Raw genomic sequence first — 21498 nt, forward strand, 5'->3', positions numbered from 1 at the left:
GACTCACACTCCAATTAATACAATTAACACTAGATGTAGAGAAATGTTTATCTGTTATAACGTACATCTACTGCTGAATACAAGGTCTTAAAGCTGTTTCTTAATTCATTATGTCTAATGAGAAAATTCAACTTGTTTCCCTTTCACCATCATATGGATGGCTAATACCGTTAGAAAAATACTCTTCAGTGCTATTGTAGGGTTTACAGGAAACTTCTTCAGTGTTGTGGGATAGAAACCGATTTAAACACCGTTCGGAAAGAATGCTTCTTCCTGCTGCCACTGCCTGTAGGTTGCAGAAGTAAGGCCTACACGCACTACAGTTCTGTTTTACTCAAAAAAAAGAAACAAAAGAAACCTAAACAATAGGGTAAACATTTATTTGGAGTTAGTTTTCTTGCAGATGATAATTAAGGCCCTTCAAGCAGAGTTCAGGAGCTCCTGTATGGCTGCCTGTTGATCTGCATTGAGCTGTGATATGCATTCTGTCCACAGTCCTCCAGATGTCTAGGGAAAAAAAGAAAGAAGAGAAGTTGTGTTTACGAAGGCTGACAAGCTTCTAAAGCACACACTAAGCTTTCACATGCTTAGAAAGCTCAACATTCACCGGGCTTATCCCTGTAATGTACATATATGCCAAAGGACAGACTGAAATCTTCACTTTATACACAGGTTCAATTAGAGATGCTGTGACATGCTCAATAGAGGCAAGTTGTGGTTAAGTAGCACCAGGAGTAATTGATTTGAAACTCCTGGGAACTCCCTGCAACTACCTGGGTCAAATTACAAATTGACTCTTCATTCTAACCATTTGCTCTGCCTTGCACTCAAGTTAAAAGATCAATGTTCAGGCAAAACTGAATCATTCTTAAATACGAGATTATCTTTTAGGTACTGGTGCATCAATAATGCCTTGAGAGAAACTGAGCAGTGTGATTATAGCATGACTGTATGTGTAAATTTCTGCTGCAGACGCACTGGATTACTGTTTAGTGAGAAGAAGAGCAAATTGCCTCCCACAGAGAATGTATACACCATTTATCCAGGTAAACGTAAACCCACACGCTCCTTTGTCTCAGAATACCTCATGTGCTACCAGAGTCCTCTGCTGAGAGGCTAAGCTTTTAAAGTCACCAGCAGTAGGGGCTGGTGCTAATGGTACCAGAAAATCCTGAAAACTAAAAAAGGTTTGAAAAAAAAAGGTTTGGGTTATCAAAAGCAGCTGAAACAACTTGCACCTTGGCTTAGAACAACAATAACAGGAAAGAAAATATTGCATGTGATTGGCTTTAGGTCAGCAGATTGTCCTTTGCAGTGATAGCAGTGATCTTTAAGTACAATAAAATACAATAAAACAAGCTTTTAAAAATATAAGTTTGATATATTTTCAGCTATTATAAGTGCCCTGTTCTCACACATTTAGAAAAATAAAAGTGGATTCTAATTCTTTTGTGTTCTGTGAAGACAAAGTCCTCATGATTTTTTTTTTATTATTATTTTTAGGTTTAGCTTGTTTTAAATAAGATTAGGCATTTTATACTCTCAGTGTACAGTGGAACACTGCAGAATTAAGTGTGCTCTTCCAGCACTCCTGAAATTTAAATTGATACTACACTGAAATATTTCTGGCATGAGAACACCTAAGCACGAGGAAAAAAGATTGCATTTAATTCCAACTATGACTGTAATGTTACTCATGTCAGGTGCTGGCAATGGAACAGCTTACTCAGATGACTGGAGAAGAATCTTTTTTCTGCCTGCTGCTGCTTCACAGATTCTAGGAGACTGTTAGCAACTATACAGCCTTCCAAATTTCTACCATGGTATAAACATTTACAGTGCTCTGCTGAAGTCAAATTATTGTGTGGAGAGATACAAGATAGGTAACAGTAAATAAACTACAATTCTTAAACAAAAAATTACCACCAAGAAAACCACCCATACCATGAGCTTTATGATTTGCTCCAAATCCCAGAAGCATTTGGTAGGCCATGTGCTTGGCAGGCACACAACTTTGTATCATTAGGTGCTGCAACTGTCAAGCCAGCCCACCTGGTGGCACCTGGGCCTGGATCAGGTCTGTCCCATTTGCACTATCACCTACAACACTGCAGAACGGTGTGGTGTGAATACTGTGAACAATGACATCCTCATCGCCCAGCACTTGAAGTACTCCATGAAGTACATTAAGTACAAATGAAGTGAGCTTTGAGGTGGTTCCCTGAATATAGGGAAGCATGGAACAGAAGCCTATAGTTAAGCTGGATTAAAGAGGGCAGCGGTAAAATTACTTGTAGTTTGCACTCATTCTCTAACAAAGTTACTAAGCCTCTGCTCTATTGGTAAGTCACCACATGCTGGGGACCCTTACAGGAACCATGTGGCAGACCAAATTCTGCAGTAGAGTTCACTGATACACAGATAGGCAGATTCTTCTCCAGACTTCAATGTCTGAGTCATAGAAGGAAATTAAAAGGAAAAAAGCCAAAAGCCAAAAACCTAATACTGGCTAGCACGTTAACCATCTAGTTGCATATATCTTAAGACTATTTTTTTTTTTCCAATTAACAGGGACCTGAGAAGTTTAGACAAAAAGACAGGCTTGATTCCTTTTCCAAGTGTAAATGTTACCAAGTTTTATCAGTAACGGTTCTAGGAATGTCCAAGGATCTCCACGATCACTGCTTGAAGCATTATTCCCTCTCTAAGGAGACAAGGCTCTCAAAACTGATTTAATGGTTTGCTTAGATCCAAAAGCAGATCCTAAATGTTTTCTTAGGTGTGAAACAAACAAGTGTTTACCTGCACTTGGCGAACAACATTAGCCAATCGCTTGGTACAAGGATCTTCGTGTTTAATAGCTTCATGAATTTCACCATCCGCAATTATACTGAATATTCTGGGAAGGTTGGAGTTGTTGGGACCAAGGACAACCGGGTTGTTGCTGTTATGATCAAAATAGATATTACAAATAAATCAGTGCTTAACTAAAGAAGTTCGGTAAACATTTCAAATGTAGGTTGAGTCATTTTGAAATATCATATTCTTAAGCTGCTTGTTTACATTTCAGTTTCATTCAGCTTAGTAAGTAGGCATAGCTTTGTTGCTTGCAGACAGAATGTTCCCTCTCCTGTTAATGTTTAACCAGCTGATTCTTTAACCAGCCTACACTATCAGAAAGAAGTTCTGTACTTTATGGAGCTGTTGAGTTCCACGCAGATGGAACTGTAAGTAATGCGACAGAAATACCCTGCCTAAAAGGGCCTCTTTCTTTCCCTCTCAGTGCTGGAAGTGGAACGAGGTTGTATTACTGGTGTCAGAGAGCACCAGTGACTTCAGCTCTGCCAGCACTCTCACTGACAGCACAAGTAAACAGTTCTGAACCCTCTCTCCCAGCCAAGTGCTGGAGTAGAGGAGTGCTGGCAACCAGAGATCTGGGTGAAAAACATGTTCCACTTCCAGCCCTGCCACCTACCACTGCTAGAACACAGGGGCTGTGAATGCAGAAGTACGTAACAAGGCAGAGCCATCTGCACAGAGCTGGGGACAAGAGAAGTGTGCTCGTACTAGAACTCTCAATTTCTGTATGTGTGCACACGTCAGTATTATGCTATCTCAATACAACGGAGGTATTATCGGTATAGAGCCATCAGTTACCATCACCCATTTCCAGATATTACCTTAATAAAGCACCAACAGATACACAGTAATAATTAACACGGTTTTCCTACAGTCTTTCCTATTTAGTGACTTACTTTCTACTTTTCCAGTAAGACATAATAATTAGCATCAGCCAATAGCTAGAACATGACTACTATATAATGATTCAGAAGCTGAAATTCCTGTACACAGTTACCAAGTGCAACTTGCACCTGCACCAGAAATCCCTGCCCCCCATCCCTGACCTGCAGGAGGAAGCACAAATCTAAAGAACAAGCTTTAGGAATAAGATGCTTTGAACAGTAACTGAAATTACTACACACTTCAGGGAGACGCTCCATCATGAAATTATCTATTGTTTCTCTACTTCACACTTTGTTGATATTCAACATCAAAAAGGTGCAAAGCTATTTTAAAAGGTTATGAAAACAAGACTGCAAGTGCATGCATGCTGTTCCTGAGTAAAAACACCTGTGCAGCACTGAGATACAAGAAGAGTATCAAGAGTTTGCCTGAAACTTTCTGAAGAAGTTCCCAGCTGATATGCTCCCATCATGTACATATAAAGCTGCCAGGATTTTTTTTTCCAAGACATGTTAGGATGAGAACAGTGACTGTTTATAGAACAGTAATAACACACTGGAAGGCTCGGTTACGACTTTGTAAATTATCTTCTCTAACGCGTTCATAGGTTAATCTGACAGCTTCTCAGTTTTAGAAAATGAATGCAAACAACCTGCAAACAAGCTGTTTTCTGCTTAACGTCAAGAGTTCACCTTACCTCTCAATTAAGTCACACAGATAATTGAAAGTATGAACAGCTTCTTCTTTATCTTCATGAAGCGGAAGCCATGATAACCAGTGTGGCAGAACTTCTTCAACATTTACACAGTCTGGCTTGAATTTCATTATCTTTCCTACAGCTGAAATGCAGTTCTCTGTTGCGTTGACATTCTCTTTGGTTTTGGCATCTGGTGACTGAATGACTCTCACCAGCAAAGGAAGCGCTTCTAATTGTTAAATGAACAAAAGAATAAAATTTAATGCACAAATGCACAATCAAGTTATATTTCATCAACATCACAAATTCCACAAGATAACTGCATATATTACAAAAGGTGCATGAACTAGGTTGTAGTGTTTTTTTTTGTCACCCAAGCACCAAAATCCAGCCGTCCCAATGCTCCACTACTGTCCTGTTACTCCAGTCATGCCAATGACCCCCTGCTTTTAGGTTCTTCCCTTGCTTTGCTTTACAAAAGCAAAAGAAAAAACCTTCAGTCTCCCAGCTGTACTTGCACAACCTACAAGACATTGTAATTTATGGTTAAAAGACAGATTAAACAGACATTTGTTACCTAACAGCTTTTATAAACATAGATGATGAAAAGCACTAGAACAGTGACATTCACTTTAATTTGGACTGCAGTATCTGCCTGCTGTATACCTATTGCATGTGCATACACACACACAAATAAATATATGGACATACATATATTATGCCCCTATCCCCCCCCCATCACTCCCAAAAAGAAGTGCACAAGGAAAAGCTCATAAAACTAATCTCATCTGGTGAATCCACCTGGCATGGTTTAGGTCGCAAAAATCGAACTTCACAGAAGAATACCCATTTTCTCACAAGGTTAATAACAATTTATTTAAAATAGTGGGTAACCACATACATACTTCTAATGAGCATTCACATCACATTTTTAGTTTCTTCCGTCCATGCAGCCTTCAGAAGCACCCTAAAAGCAGGAAGAGCTGTCCCTGTGTTCGGCTAAAAATACAATCCTAAACCTGTAAAATCCTATACCAGCACAGAAAACAGGTTGTGGAATCGTGCAGAAGGCACGCTTCAAAATAACTCCAATTACTGAAGAGTGAGATCTCACACTACTTGATTTTCATCAGTAAGCTTTGCAGTTAAGTAATACACTGTGACACTTTGGTATACTGCCCTTACTGAATTTGATTTAAGAATTCATTAGCTCTGAAGAAATATGATCAATCCTAGAGCTAGAAGAGGACACTCTTATGGGGTTGGTTATTACAGACCCAGGGGAACATTGGTCAGTAGAACCACGAGCCTGTGTACTGAATGCAGGATAACAGGACTTCTCTGTAAAGCAGAGCTTGTTCCACAGAAGTCTGCAATGTCCAGACAAACTGAATCTGCATTTTACACCTCAGGCTATCGTGACTACTGGAGCTAAATCTCATCTGCATTTCCTCACACTGCTCTGTAGTAATGGATGGCTGTGTGTAGGTATGTGTCTTTGCAGCCATAAGATTAGCAAGGCACCCAAATCAGCATCATCTTCTCCCTACAATTTAGAAGACTTTTTTAGAAGACTTTTTTTTCCTGTCTAGGAAACAGATCTATTCTCACATAGACTTTACAGTAGATAATCTTAAAAAAAAAAAAAGTCAAACCAAACAACCCCCCAAAATACCCCACCACCTTTTAACTATAGAAGAACATCTTCTATAATTGTTTTTTGTAAAGACTATTTACGCTGTCATCTTACTCCACCAAAAGACTTAAGGCCACTAATATGAAGAAACACACGTGTTTGATTAATGCAGTATTCACACAGAGTAGCTGATTATATCCTTCTACCAACATAAGAATCACAGTGTGGCCCAGGTCAGAAGTGACATCTGAAGATCAGAGAATGAGACCCCACAAGCTCTCCTGGCTACCTGTTCCAGTGCTCTGTCACCCTCTCAGTGAAGTGCCCCCTCCTATTCAGCTGGAACCTCCTGCGCTTCAGTTTGTGGCCATTGCCTCTCATCCTGTCACTGGGCACAACTGAAAAGAGACCGGCTCCATCCTTTTGACACCCTCCCCTCAGATATTTATACACATTGATGAGGTCTTCCCTCAGTCTTCTCTTTTCCAGGCTAAAGAGGCCCAGTTCTCTCAGCCTGTCCTCAAACAACAGGTACTCCAGTCCTCTCATCATCTTTGTAGCCCTCCTCTGGACTCACTCCAGTAGCCCCATGTCCCTCTAGTACCGGGGAGCCCAGAACTGGACACAGTACTCCAGGTGTGGCCTCACCAGGGCTGAGTAGAGGGGGAGGATCACCTCCCTTGAGCTGCTGGCACTCTTCTGAACCACCCCAGGTTACCTTCTTGGCCACAAGGGCACATTGCTGACTCATGGCCAGCCTGCTGTCCACCAGGATTCCCAGGTCCCTCTCTGCAGAGCTGCTCTCCAGCAGGACACCCCCAGCCTGTACTGGTGCTTGGGGTTATTCCTCCATAGCAGCAAGACCCTGCACTTGCCCTTGTTAAACTTCACAAGGTTAGAAGCAAGAAATAGGAGCAATATTGACAGTCCCATAAATTATAACCTCGTAAACTTATTTCTTTTCCCCCTTAGCTACTTGATTTGTTGTAGTTTTCCCCCCTTTAATCTTACTTATTTGTTCGTTACTAACTCTATTTTAATCCTTTATTTCACCATAAAGTAGCTCCTGTGCCATTTACAAGTTCCAGAGATTCCTATCTTTTTTCATCTGAGTGTCAGAAATATCCAAATTGAAATCTGCTTTTTCTGAACTCTTGAGTTTTTACATACTGCTACAAAGTTGCAACAAAACAATATGCTAGATCCATATTTATAACCTAATTTTTACTGATTAATATAAGAGCTCACAAACACGATGTTTTCAGAGAAGACCGTAAAACCTACGGGGTAGATAGCTTCTCACGCCATGGATTTAGTTTAGTTTCTAATCACAGCACATCATCTACTAAAATAAATCACACAGTTCTTTTACGTACAGTTGTATCTAAAATACTTTCGAGATGCCTGCTAATAAGCTGTATGCTGTAAAATAAAAAGGTTATTTTATCTCAACATCCAACTAAAGGTGAAGGTCTGGGCTTAGTCAAGAATTGTTTGTCCAAATACGAAGAAAAGGACCAAAGTTAGAAGGTTTGAAGTTGGCCAAGGTAAAGTCTAATGAATGACAAGTAAAATGATACTTCAACAGCTGAAAAAATACACCACCAAAAAAACACCAAAACTCCAAAACGAGAACAGTTCTGACTTCAGTGAACGCACGTACCTGTGCAAAAAGGCCGATAGCTGTCCCCACCAAATTGTGCCATAACTCCAACACCATAGGCAGCTGCTTGCCTAACCTCCGGGCTGTTATCACATATTGACTGTAGCATTGGCCTCAGAAAGTATTCAGCGTACTTGAAGGAAGAGGGGCTGCAGTGCTCCACGATGTCGTCAAAAATGCACAGCCCCCACTGCCTATCCGGCCATGGCCTCTGCGGACACTGCAGCAAAAACAGGTAATATTGAAGCCACCTTAAAATAAGTAGTTTTCTACATTCAATGATTCTATCAACAAAACAATTGGTGTTATAGTAACAGTGGTCTAGCATTTTTGTTAAATTCTTCCTGGATTAATATTAATTCTACAAACACATCAATTTCTATAGTGGTAGGTGCAACAGCATCGTAAACGTAATAAAATCCAGGTGAACACTTGAGCTAATTAAAAGAATAATCGTTTATGCTAAGTCCTTTACCTGTATTTCATGCTCCATTACCTATTCCATTCTCAATTGTTCCCAATAGTCTGCCATGCTTTTTTTTTTTTGTCTCCCTTCTTAAAATCCCTTTTAGACAGTATCAGACATTCCCAGGAAAATCAAACTTCTAAAAATAGTTGTGTCAAAGATCCTAGATCTTGCAACACAGAGATTATAACTATCATAGCAGGGCATTTTTTTTTTTTTTTTTTGAAAAAAAGCATGGTGTGACTTCATATTAGACCTGGACTAAACCCTGAAATGCCTCTATTTTGTAAAACAACTGCTACATTCTATCTAACAAGTTCTGAGATGCCAGCATGGAATACCTACTACTGCACATTCAGGAGAAACAAATAAGTGACAAAAAAGACAGTAAAAAAGACAATTAGGTACTTACAATTAAGTTGACAATTAGTGGAAGTAGCCTTTCAAACCACGGTAACACCTTCTCTTTATAACTGCTGAATATTGAGTGCAAAATGTCGGATACTTTAGTCAAAATATAAACGTCACTGTCATCCTGATAGGAAAAGGATACAACTCACATTGAGACTAATGATCTTTAAAATACCAGAAAATCACATGAAACCCTAAGGTCTCTAAACTAATAGAAGAAAGCTGTTTAATGATGTGGTTTTGTAGTCTTTTTAAATCCAGTATCTTGAACTAGTGCTTTAAGGTTAAAGTGCACTGCTATTTAACTTAAGAGCATCCAATCACCTAAGACACGTAGGTTTCTCTCAGGGACAGAAAAGTTTTAAGACAAATGCTTCAGTGGATTCTCTTTGCAGAAAAGGGAATCCCCTTTTCCTCTTCTGGAGCTTACATATATTGGAAAAGCTTTTATTGAAAAGTAAACAGATTATCGCCTTTGTGCTAGAACGTGGCAAAAATATGAAGAGTATTTACCTTCTTTTATCCTTTAACTTAATTTTTCACCTTGCCTAATTAATGAATCAAACTGGTGAAGTACACATTCATTGCACAGATTCAGCTATCAACTCACATCATATTTGCAAGTGAGGACTGCAACCCTAGACATGCTTGTGCTGGGAAAACCATTTGACTTTGTTCTGTTGTACTCCGCATGGTTCCCTTAATCAGTTTATCCTTTCACGGGCAGGGAAAACAGAACACAGGTAGTTTCTGGTCCCTAGTGAGAAACTAATAACTATTTCTCATGCAACATGCAGCCTGCCACAACATGATATTTAAACTCTCACTGTTTAGCCAATTTCTGCATTGCCAAGGCATAATTTAAGCAGTAACTCTGGAACACATGCACAAATGAAAATAGAGAAAAAACTGCTGCAGGTCAGCACATCACAAGATCCATCTGGCCTGGTATGGAATTAAAGAATTATTTATTTTACTAATAGCCAATAACAGATGCATAGGGATACAGTTATGTTTGCATAAGGTATGCCTCCTCCTACTCCACATCAAATCAAAAAAATAGCTACTGCCTGAGCCAGAGCTGTATCTGTGTATTTGAATGACATTACTGTCTCAGTATCCATCTTTCTTGACTTCTGTCATTGTCTTTATGTACCCCTTAATATTTCTGCTGCCTTAAGGTAAGTGCTTGCATACACATATTCTGGGACTAAAGATGTATATCCAAATGTTGCTCATTACTATGTGTTAATTCTGTCCATATGGCAAGTGACATTCTGGTCCTACGCCTACTTTCACAAAGCAACACAGACAAGTCCTCCTTGCAATCTTTAAAAAAAGATCAAATATGAATTAAAGCATTTTTAAAAATGCCTTGCAACTCTGTTGCAGAGTATGGATACTGCTTCTCTGAAATGGTTCTGCTTGCTAGCATTTTCTCTCCTTATCGCTACAGAGTGACAGTTAAGAAAAAAAGACTAAACACTACAAATACGAAAAGGAGAAAAAAAAAATCAGGAAAGGCTTTTGATTCAAGACTTGAACTGGGGGCTTTTTGTTGTTTTTGATCCCAAGCAGTATGCAGTTGCCAGAATTCTATCCTTTTAAATGCAAGGCTAAAATTCCCAAAGGAAGAGGACACAAGAAATGCATTATTTAAGAATGCATTTGCATACAGGTACCTCATTTGTTAGGGTATATTCTAGAGTCTGCAAACAGTGTAAGTTCAGATAGTCAAGCTTCACAATCTAATTATGCATCACATGGAAAAATTTTCTTAAATTTACTGAGTATCCCGTGTCTCATTATACACAGCGGTGACTTACTCTTTATTAATCTCTCCACACTAATGATAATTTAACAGAACTATTGTATCTTTTCTAGAGTCACCTCTACTTCAAACTGAAGTCAACTCCATATCTTAGCAGATAAATAATTTTGGTATTCTCTAAGCAAACAATATGCCACCTGTTCATTCTGTTGTCCTCCTGTGATACTATTTTAAGGCTATCCCTTTTTCAGACAGGCTCCTGATCTCATGTGTCAGAGATCTAGCTCAAAGATTAAGAGCCATCTAGGTAATTAGGCACAAATGAAAATAAGGGCCTTGGATTCTCACAACAGCATTTGACAGCAAACTACTTAAGAAAAAGTTATCTGAGAAGAATTGCTTGAGAGGATGAAGGAAGTGAGAAGCTAGATCCTGAAATTTTTCTTTCAGTATACTGGACAAGGAAACCTTTGGTGCTTTCTAACTCACACGCACAGCATGACCCATTTCTTGAAGGAATATGACAACAGTGCGTTCCCCCAGGAAGAAATAATTCTGAGAGAAGACATTAACTTTAACCGAATTGCATGTCTTATCTGTGTAATGCATTTCCATCCTGGTACTTTATGAGGGGAAAAGCTTCCCAAACCAACTTACTTCATCTTGTAATGACTCTTCAACTTGTTCATCATAGTCTTCATCTTGTCTTTTCACTAAATTAAAAAGAAAAGATACGTTAAACAATTAGATTGCTGCATATGCTTAAGAAGCCTGTGAAAGGAAAAATAGATTTGGAAACAAATTTGGAAAACAGTAAACACTATCTGAAGATGCAACAGGAATTTCCTGTCTTTATGAAACTTCACAGAGCTTTCACAGAAAAACAAATACACTGATATGCCCCAGACCAGTAACATGTAGAAGAACATGAAACCTGTTCACAAGGACAAGGAAGTGTATAGAAATAAGACACCACTGTTGCTTTAAAATTGCAAAGTCTTCAGATGAAAAGACACAAGTGATAACACCACAGACAAGTGCCATCTTCAGGTAGTCTGTCCATCAAGTTTTGATTAATCTACTACAGTATTTCTGCAAATTACACTATCTGCATCCTCCCAGAGCTTACACATGTAATTCAGTAGATTTTGTTGTTTCAAAGTCCAACTGCCTTGTATAAATACACAAGTTAAAGAAATCCCAACTAAGCATTTTTGTGTTCAGAAATTAGAAATTCTGCTTTAAAGAACAGCTACTATGACTCCACATCAACAGAAATGTATGCGGACCTACCCTGTCTTAATTCTTGATTTTTAAAGTGCTCTTCTAGTTTTCCTTTTAATATTCCTCCAAGTTCTTCAAAATGTTCGTTGTTAAGGCATCCATCTCCCATTACCTCAATGCACTAGTAAAAGAAAATGATCAGTTTTTCAGATTTAAGGTACCTGAGCAGTCTCAATGAAATCTAAAACATGCAGAGAATATTCATGCACGCTAAGTGATCATTAGCAGAAATAACATTAGTAGAGCTTTCATGCTGGGATCAATTCTCAAATTAATCAAGTAAGGCACAGTATCACTGCACATTTCACCCACATTGTTCAAGTGGTTTGTGATTAAAATAAACAAGCCTGGTATTTATTTTAGGTTAATACCTTATTTATCCTACCCCCCCTTTCCTCCCTGCCCAAACATTCAAAATCCCAATGTACAGCTAGAAAAATCAGAGCAAAAATGTACCTTGAAAAGCTATCAACAGTATTGCCACATAATTTGTAAGGAAAAGAGTTACCTTTGCAAAAGAATGCATTATTTCTGAGAGAACATCTGAATCTGGTTCCGTCCCAATCGCCTTGATGAGCGCATCACACATGAAGTGCCACATCTGTGTGAGGTACTCTGGCCCGCGAACTCTAGCACATTCAAGAAGGAGGGGCATCGACTCTGCTGCTGCCACTCGAACACGTTTTATTATTAAGGAAATAAAATGATCAAGGCCAACATTAAGCCTTAGAACGCAAGCACTACTCACCATAATGACATTAGTTTCCTACTTGAAATTGATTTTTTATTACACCCTAATGCGTTTAATTTCTTAATTACATACATATTAAGATTATAAAAAAATTAAACTGTTTGCTATTTAGACGTTGTTTCAAGCCTATTTCAAACAGGAAAGCTATTCAAGTTGCCTCAGTTTGTTGACACAAAGAACACTTTCTGTACTGTTTGCTTTCAAAGTTACAGATAAGCTTACTTAAAAGAAACTAGGGGGATAGCTAGAATTTGTTTCCTAAAGGCATATGTAAACCAACATTCCCTCCCCCAAATCTGCTATAAAGCAACAGAATATTCTAACACTACTATTGCCTAAATTAATTGAAAGTGTTAACCAAGACTGATTCTTCCAAACTATGTTTCCATTTTCAGTCAAATTCATTAATAGGATATCATCGTGGAAATAGAACTTCAGTAAGGGAACCATCAGCTTCACAACTTGTTCTGTGTACTCCACAAACCCTTCCTTTAGCTCTTTTGCATAGCAAACCTGAAACATAAAATATTGAGGTGTCACCTTTAACGGAAAATACCTTTACTAACATTTTTAAATTACAGAATGGGAAGAAAGATAGTTAAAAGATTGGAATTTAACGTGCAATAATCTACTTACTTACCCCCTCAACTGTGGCAGTTTAAGAAACCCTAATAGCAACATCATTTCTCACTCTTAAAGCATGCTTTAATAAAAACAATTCAGAAACATCAGTATTTGCAAAAAAAAAAAAAGTACAATTCTTTACCATCTTCAATTCTGTAAAAATTCTCCTAACACTTGCTATTCAACCTTAAACTCTTAAAATATCTTTAATCAAGTAGACAGGATTAACGCCTGAAATCCAAACTCACTGTCACCAAAATAAAAAAAACTCTTTAATTCAATACCATAGAGAATATTTGTTACAGATTTTGGTTTCAAGACTTGATTGTCCAGGAATACACAGGTCACCAAGACCACCCTATTACTCACCAGCATCTGGCATGCGGTTGCTTTTTCTTCAAGGCCTGCAGTTTTAATTCCAAAACTCTGCTGATCTCCTAAGTTTACAAATTCCCAACCGTCATCATCACTCATATTCTCCATATCTTGTGCTGTTATTAAAAAAAAAGTAATTAAAAAATCATAAAATATGACATTTCTTTCAGTGTTTTTCAAGTCAAGCATTAGCTTAAAACTTACTGTCTAAGAGAGCTACTTCAGGTTTAATGGATGCAGTCTTCATTAAAGGTCCCATTACAACAGGAAGGTACTGCTGAAATTCCTTTCCAAGAATTTTACACATCCTGGCCCATGCTGAGATCATGTAAGAGATCTGTAAGAAAGAATACAGTCAGAATTTTCATGTCCTACTTTTTATTTTAATGCATATTTAAAAGGATATCATAAAAGAAGAACATTATACAACAGGACTTCTTTTTTGAGAATGTTGGCAGTGCATAAAATGTATTTCAAAGAGAAGATGAAGAAAAACAAATTCAATATGCAAGCCATGTAAAAATTAAACTTCAAAAGAACTCTCCCCCAAGACTATATTCATAACAACGCATTGACAGTATCTCTTATCATAGATGCTATACATGTTAAAATATGGCAGTATAAGATGCCGTACTGGTAAGGCAATCATGACTGTCATCAAAAGAATTTCTCTCTGAAACGAATAATTTCCTGAATTTAAATGATGTTGCTGAACCTCATCCCTGAAGATAGCAAACAGAGCACAAGACTGTAATACTGTGGTTTAAGTGGATTTCTTCTTAGCAGTTGCACAAGTCAAAATAGTTCTTTGCTCTTTTGGACAGCTGCCTAATGAAACTTGTGGAACTATTCATAAGAAGGTGGCAGGAAGTGGATAAGTCATACAATGCCAAATAAAGTAGTAGCTAATAGACAGGGAATGATTGCTCACATGCTGAAGTCTCCTCACGAAATATAATCCCTGGAAGTCTGACATCCTATACACACTTCTGTGAAAGATTCTAAGGACCTCTCAGGGCAGTGAATATTAAGTTTTCTAACATGTGATGAACAGTTAGCCTGAAGCTGCAACTACTTTTTTTCCCCCTTTAAAGGAATATCATATTGCAAAGAACACTAAATATAAACCACAAGATATGCACTATAAAAGAGAATTTTAACATACCTGTGGATCATCATCTTCTAGATCACTGAAGTCTGTCTGTGTCTTCAGCAACAGCTGCATTACATCCGATGCATCTTGCATAAACTAGATGTGGGAAAAAATGGTGTTGAAGGCAAATTAAAAGGGTACTTGCCTGAATCTTAACACCAAACAATTTAAGGGAGTGTTTATGACCAACACACTATCAAGACATGCTAAACCTTAAAATAGACTGAAATGAAGATACAAGTAAAAACCTTTTTTTCCTGGAAGCATCACCAAGTGATTCTAGTCTTAAGCTTCACTATATTGGCACTTTTACAGATATGCATTTTAATCAGTGTATCAACACAAAAAAAACCCCTGCCAAATACATCAAGCATCATGACAAATTACTACCACTTCTACAGTTCTATTACAAGCACATCCAAACTTTTCAAGGAATCTGCCTGTAAAAACAAATAAATTCTTACGCTGAGCTTCCTTTTAACTATATAGATTTTCGCCACTATTATGAGCCCACTTAAACGAGATGCTCCAGTATGACTCTTAAAACAAAAAGAAAACACATTTTCAACATTGTCAAATAAAACAAGAATAACTTAAGTTGATATATTTCTGTAAGATCCACTTCTGAATTTGTGAATCTGAACAGAAAGACCATTACCACAGAATAAAACAGGAATGCAAACATGGAAAGCAGCAACAACATAACTGTATGTTTAACAAGTAACCGTGTCAATTCAAAGCGAACATCACAAAAAAAACATGGCTTTTTTAAAATACATTAATACAATAGATAAAATCTTACCTTCTCTTTCCCAACAGCAAGACCAATTAGGCTGATGCATTCAATAGTTTTTCCTCGTAAAAGTCTTAGCTCCTTCTGAACAGCATTCTCAACAATGTGCTTTAAAGAAGTCATAAATAAGTCATAGTAGGGAACGAACTTCTCCTCTGCTGTATCTGCAACCGATGCGATTGAAGTCACAACTTGCTCCAAAACTAGCTTAGTGCCTTTCTGTATCAACTTGAAGAGAGGAAGAATAAAGTGTTATATTTCATTAAAATAGGTGCTTTAAAAAGCATGCAAAATCTTAAAAACGTGCTCTTGTACATATCCCATTCTTGTCAGCTTATAACACCAGCAGATCTACCTACTGGTTTACATCAAATGTCACAGTTCAGCTATTCTACATATGCGAGTGATTACGTTTGTTCAGTGCATTATACCTCTTGCAATTTTATCACCATAGTGGAATGAAGATGTTTCACGAGATTATCCAAATATGGAATAAGCAGTGACTTAGGACAGTCTTCAGTGAAGTTTATGAGTGCTGCAGCTGCATGGGCTTGAACACGCTGGTTGCCTTGATCCTCCATGGTTTGCAGAAGAGCTGCTATCACCTGAAAAAGAAAATGTTTAGTTTTAGAAAAACATGTTTCTGGATGGGACAAAATTTTACCTTTTTTTTTTTTGGTACTGCTCTACTACTTGCCTTCTCGTGAAATTTCTTTTGAAAGCCAGGTGCAAAGTCAGTTGCCATTTGTCCAATAGCATTGCAAGCAGCATATCTCACTCTTGGATGCTGAAAAAATATTACCCTCAAATGGTTAAGTAGTAGTCATAAGAGCAGAAATGAAAATGTTTGGAAATAATTAAGTATTAGACTCACGGGATCCTGAAGGAACAGCAAAACGAAATTTACTATCTCATTTAAAATTCCCTCCATCTGTTGGTGGCAACCTTCTCCAATGGCTGAGAGCGCCATCAAGCCAGCGTGCCTGTATTTCCAGTCGGCTACAGAAGATCGAAAAAATATTTATTATTCATTTTGGAAACCACAGAGCACGCCAAAGACGAATTAAAAAAAGTGATGGGGGGAAGAATAGGTAAGAAGGGAAATTAACACATCAAATTTTTGTTAAATACTTTTTGCTTCTCCTTATCCATGCTTTCAGTGATGCACAAAAATCTGAGTATCTAATCCAGGCCAAATTTATACCCAAGAAAATGAATTTTAAACTGGAGATACAAGCATGTAAATAGTACTAACATCTGGGGATTGCGTTTTTATTAAATGAGCTAACCAGCTTTTTTTCCCCCGTGTCAGAACAGCCTAATAACATTAGAAGAGTCACACTAATCTGTTCACAACATAAAACTTCCCTTACTGGAAAACCATTCTGAACAGATTGGATAAATTTCTACACTCCGCAGGTGATACCTTCAATAGTCATACAGTCTGTATCCTACAGGATATTTCCTTTTAAGGCTGGGTTTTACATTAAATTACAGAAGAAGCATCCAGAAGTATCACCTTCACATCAGCTTCTATTTTGAAGGCTCAAATCACAGGTCAATTGAAAGCATATGCAATAAACACACATTTATTTTGAACAACTGCCTCAGCAAGCATTACAGGTCTTTGTAAGAGGAAAAGAAGCATGCGAAGGAATTGATAAGAACATTATGTAACCACCTCATGAAACAAATATGAAAATTGGCATAAGCACGCAGAGCCTGTCTATTGCAGACTTGTGCATTTTGATGCATGAAATTCCAAGGGGTAGGGCGCAGAAACACATTCTTATCTACGGACTGCAATGTATTAGAAGTTCACTAAAATGCAACACTTCCAAAGAAACAAAAACTTCTAGCTACAGAACAACAGGTGGCAGTTTAGGCACACTTAAGATATCGTGGGGCACTGTACACTGATTGAGGGAGAATACCCTAAAATAAGAATTTATAGACTGAGGTTAAAAAACTGTAATGTTTTGGTTTTGACGTCTGTTCAGGATCCAGAAAAAGAAGTTTTAATGCACTGAACATAAGTTTAACAAATCCCAGTCTAAAGAAAAGTGATAAATTTCCAAGTTCATAGCATTTATAGCTTCTGCTGCTGAAATTAGAAGTGTATAAAATGCATTGCTTAGATAAACAGGAACATTTAAGTGGTATTAAAGTTCCTGAAAAAGCTAGGATTGTAAAAACTTGCAGTTACTTACGATTCTGAAGCATCTGCATAATATGTTCTTTAATCATAGGTAAAACGAGCTTTCCTCCAAGGCCACATGCCATCCTGTCCAGTGCACTCTCACCAGCAACTGCATTGCTAAATAAGTTACAAAAATATCAAAAGGTTTGACATCTGCAGTAAGACAAACAGTACAACAGGGCAGAAAAGTGTATTTTCTGGCAGCTCTAGTCTCAAACTTTTGCCATGTGGATATCCATGAGCCTCCGTAAGTAAATAAAGCATACCCAAATCTAAAAGCACATACATAACGGATGCTTCAGCCACAAAGTATTTATCCTCCACTTAACATTTATTATTTTTAGCCCACTGAACAAGTCTATTAGCAGAGAAATCTGGACCTTCCCAGCGCTGAATTTTGCAATATTGCAAATACCTAAAAATCTATACATTATATTTACAGTGAATTAATAAATACTGGCCAGTATCTTTTTGTGTAAATCACCAGAACACACACAAACCAGTTCAGACTTGCTATAAATCAAGTGAACGAGCAGAATTCAAGCTTTAGCACACAAAAGAACTTCCCAGCAAGGCTGCAGTATCAGTACTACAGTACCACAGCCCCTGGCCAATGACTCAGGCAGAAAACATCCAGTCCAGGTGAGGAATTTCTGACTTGCAGCAAGTTCCAGAACTGAGAAGAGCCAAACATTACCCATGTAAAGTGACTTGTTCCACCCAGCTGAATTAATCCCTACGGAAAAGTGAATAGAGTTTCCAGGACACAGCTAACTACTGTTACAGTCTGGGTATGACTAGCACTGTAATAACTCCAGGTTATTACAGTACCTTCTGGACACCCATGCTGATGGAAAAACTGAACAATGGTTCAGAAAAGGATGAATCTCCCTCTTCTTTCAAGTATCATCCATCTGGGTCAGAAATAGAGGTCTTTAATGACTTGAATCCCCAAGTCTCATTTCAAATCATGAGCAGTCTAGAAATCCACATGCTGTGAACAAAGCTGTTTGCACAAAGATACTGACAAAATTGTATGTTTTTCTTCAGATTAGTCACGTTCAAACAGAAGCATCACCAGCCAGTCAACTGAGCGTGGGCATACAGGTTTAGATTGGAGGGAACTCACTGAAATTATTGGCTACATTCATCTGAAATGATGTTGAGTTCTTTCCTTTAACCATTAATTCGTAATATTCAATATGAGGAAGTAGTGTTATCTTATAAAAATGACCACACACTTCCCTGCAAAATTTGCAAAACTTTTGCCAGGGAACGAGGAAGCTGGATTTGCGTCTTCCTTCTTTAGAATTTCACTGCTCCATGAAGTCAGAGCAACAAAAAAACCTGGAAATGCTAAAATATTCCCTGATGCTTTGGTGTTGGCTGACTCACATCCCCCTTAGTCAGATCTGAACACGCCCTAAGTAGGCTAAGGCCTGATGATCATCAGCCAGTTTCTTGGACGGCACAGAAATTCCAGCTGTCTTACATAGCTAGAAAGACTCAGCAGGAGAAGAGGTTTGCATGCACATCGTGCTCATTGACAGCTCTCCACACAGATGAACTTGAGTGGTGGGAAATGCATAATAACATGAGTGAATGTGCTGAAAGAATAAACTAAGTACACGATCACCACAGAGCTGATTTCCAGTGTTTTGCACCAAAGCCTTGAATACTCCTGTTACTTTGAGGGCTAGAGGAGCTAAGTTTCTCCTTTAGGCTAAATTTGTTAAGCCTGACTTTTTTCCAGATCTTTGCTCACTACTTGTTAAGAGAAGGAATTTCACACTAGAATCCATAGCTTGGGCTGGGAAGAATGAAGTTACTCCGCTGACAATAAAGAGAAATTGGCATGCCTCAAGGGGATGATTCAGAGCACTTAAACTGCCTAAAGCAGACCATCTGAATAAACTTCCACACCCTGAGAGATTTGACAAGGTTTTGAGCTTTATTTTCTAGTATTCTATTTCCCCTTATAATTTAAGGGAATAAAGATACAAATACTTGACAAACCCGAATGCAGTGGTCTGACAGTTCTAACTGCATGGCAAAACTTGAAAAGTTGAGGAAATGAAACAAACTAAAAGGGTCAGAGGGGAGGAGGTGGGGGAGGGCAGTTCACTTTCAATTCCATAGTCCAGAGGAAAGAAAAAATATTTCAAGTATAGGATTAAACAATCTTTTCCATAAATTCCTTTGGATCAGTTTTGCAAGCATCTTGGCATGCCTGGTATCTAGTAGAAGTTGCTACTCAGTTCAGTAGTAAATCAACATCTTTTCTAGTGCTCATCTTCCTATGAAGATTTCCCATTAGATTGTTAATTTATGAGAGTGGGGGGTAAAGATCTGGATGATGGCAGTAAGTATTTCCAGAATCAGATATAAAATTACTATACATCAACTGTGCAAGTTTGGAAAGCTGTTTCAGAGAAGGACAAGTTGTATAATTGATATAATTGAGGCTCTAGTAAAAACATGTCAATATAAGTTATTTTCCCCTCAGTACTCCTCCTTTAGGATTTTCTCCTCATTTGAGCAGATGAAATTTTAGTGTTCTGTCACAAACTGTTTGGAAACACTAATTACATTTGAGCTTTGGAGGAAATGTCAGATGTTGCAAAAAGCATCTAGCCTGGTAAAGGAACATCAGTGTCATTACAAAGGCATGGAGACAATTATCTCACTGTACATATTTCTGCTTTCTCCTGCTTCATTCTTCCTGTATTTGGACAAGGGCAGACACAAGAGGATGCTGTAGACATACATACCACTGTCATTCTAGGGAAAAGTTGGAGCAAACTACAAAGCATGCAGGAATGAACAAGTTAGAAATAGTGGACATTTTTAGCAGATCTTTCTTACCTAAGACAAGAGATAAGCTACTGCTAGCTATGACACAAAATTTAAAACAGTAAAAACATTTTTTTTGAGCTAGATAGAATCCAGCATGAAATTCCACTACGCAATCTAGTGTCCTTTCAAATTAAGGCACCTTTTTATCACTACCGTTTCAAGATCTAGAAAATGATGTACAGATTGGTTGAGGGTGATTAAAAAGGTTGGTATCCTTCAGCTTTGGTTCCAGTACATTTCAGGATAAGCCTCAATTTAAAGGGTTCAGAGCAGTGAATTCTGAAGTGAGTAACTGACATCAGTGACAGAAACAACAGAAATCTGAAAAGTCAGAACAGCGCAAAACGGCAGGCAAGACAACATGCTACAGTGCAAAACAGGAAGCAAGACAACATGCAACTTGTAGATGTAAATTATGGCAATAAGAAAATACTGAAATAGTTTACTTGCTAAGCAGTACCTAAAATAATGTACGCATAAACTGTTCTTGAAACCAGGTGCAGTTATTCCAAATCTGCTACATCAATTTTCTGTTCAAATTATCAATTCTTATTACTTTCTAAATTTTTACTCCCCAGTGTCTGAACAGTCTTATATTCTGCTCATGACTGAGGGAACACAATTACAAGAGTTGATTAAAAAAAAAGCAATGCACTGCAGTCATTTGCATCCTGTACTTAAAAGCTATGCAACTTTGAAAGCATATTGAAACAACTAGTTTCACAATTACCTGTCAAAATCATCATCTTCAAGCTCATCTGCATTTGCCCAGTCTTCATCTTCTTCTAAGTCAACCATCATTGCTAGCATTTGAGGAACTGAAAAAATAAGTTTAAAGTCAGGTTGTTTTCTTAAAATATATTCTCAAAAAAGCCTAAATTCTAAGTCCTCTGCCTTCAGAAATCATTACAGAAAAAGACTACTTCTTCTAGTAGCAGATAGACAAGTCTACACATCAAATTGCACCAGCAAAAAGTTCGTAAGAAGTTTTCAGAACACTCAAATCCAGGAGAATGAAAAGTTTTTAATCTTTTTAAAAAGTCTTTAATGAACTCTATCAAGGCTCTAGTATGA

The 21498-nt window shown here is 37.9% G+C and overlaps 1 protein-coding gene across 1 annotated transcript in view; it reads right to left on the reverse strand.

Annotated features, from left to right (window-relative positions):
* Positions 1–359: 359 nt before the first annotated feature.
* The window catches only part of IPO5 (importin 5), a 38764-nt gene continuing 17625 nt past the window's right edge, over positions 360–21498 (reverse strand). The window contains exons 9-26 of the mRNA XM_027443356.3: positions 21155–21242; positions 17579–17685; positions 16243–16367; positions 16066–16155; positions 15800–15973; positions 15378–15596; positions 14588–14671; positions 13627–13759; positions 13417–13538; positions 12840–12936; positions 12181–12353; positions 11682–11793; positions 11046–11101; positions 8619–8741; positions 7741–7960; positions 4442–4670; positions 2803–2944; positions 360–507 (exon numbers count right to left, since the gene is read on the reverse strand). Of these exons, the coding sequence (XP_027299157.3) occupies positions 421–507; positions 2803–2944; positions 4442–4670; positions 7741–7960; positions 8619–8741; positions 11046–11101; positions 11682–11793; positions 12181–12353; positions 12840–12936; positions 13417–13538; positions 13627–13759; positions 14588–14671; positions 15378–15596; positions 15800–15973; positions 16066–16155; positions 16243–16367; positions 17579–17685; positions 21155–21242 (2381 nt within the window). The 3' untranslated portion in view covers positions 360–420. The remainder of the gene's footprint in view (positions 508–2802; positions 2945–4441; positions 4671–7740; positions 7961–8618; positions 8742–11045; positions 11102–11681; positions 11794–12180; positions 12354–12839; positions 12937–13416; positions 13539–13626; positions 13760–14587; positions 14672–15377; positions 15597–15799; positions 15974–16065; positions 16156–16242; positions 16368–17578; positions 17686–21154; positions 21243–21498) is intronic.

This window comes from Anas platyrhynchos, chromosome 1, assembly GCF_047663525.1.
Source record: "Anas platyrhynchos isolate ZD024472 breed Pekin duck chromosome 1, IASCAAS_PekinDuck_T2T, whole genome shotgun sequence".
Taxonomy (NCBI): Eukaryota; Metazoa; Chordata; class Aves; order Anseriformes; family Anatidae; genus Anas; species Anas platyrhynchos.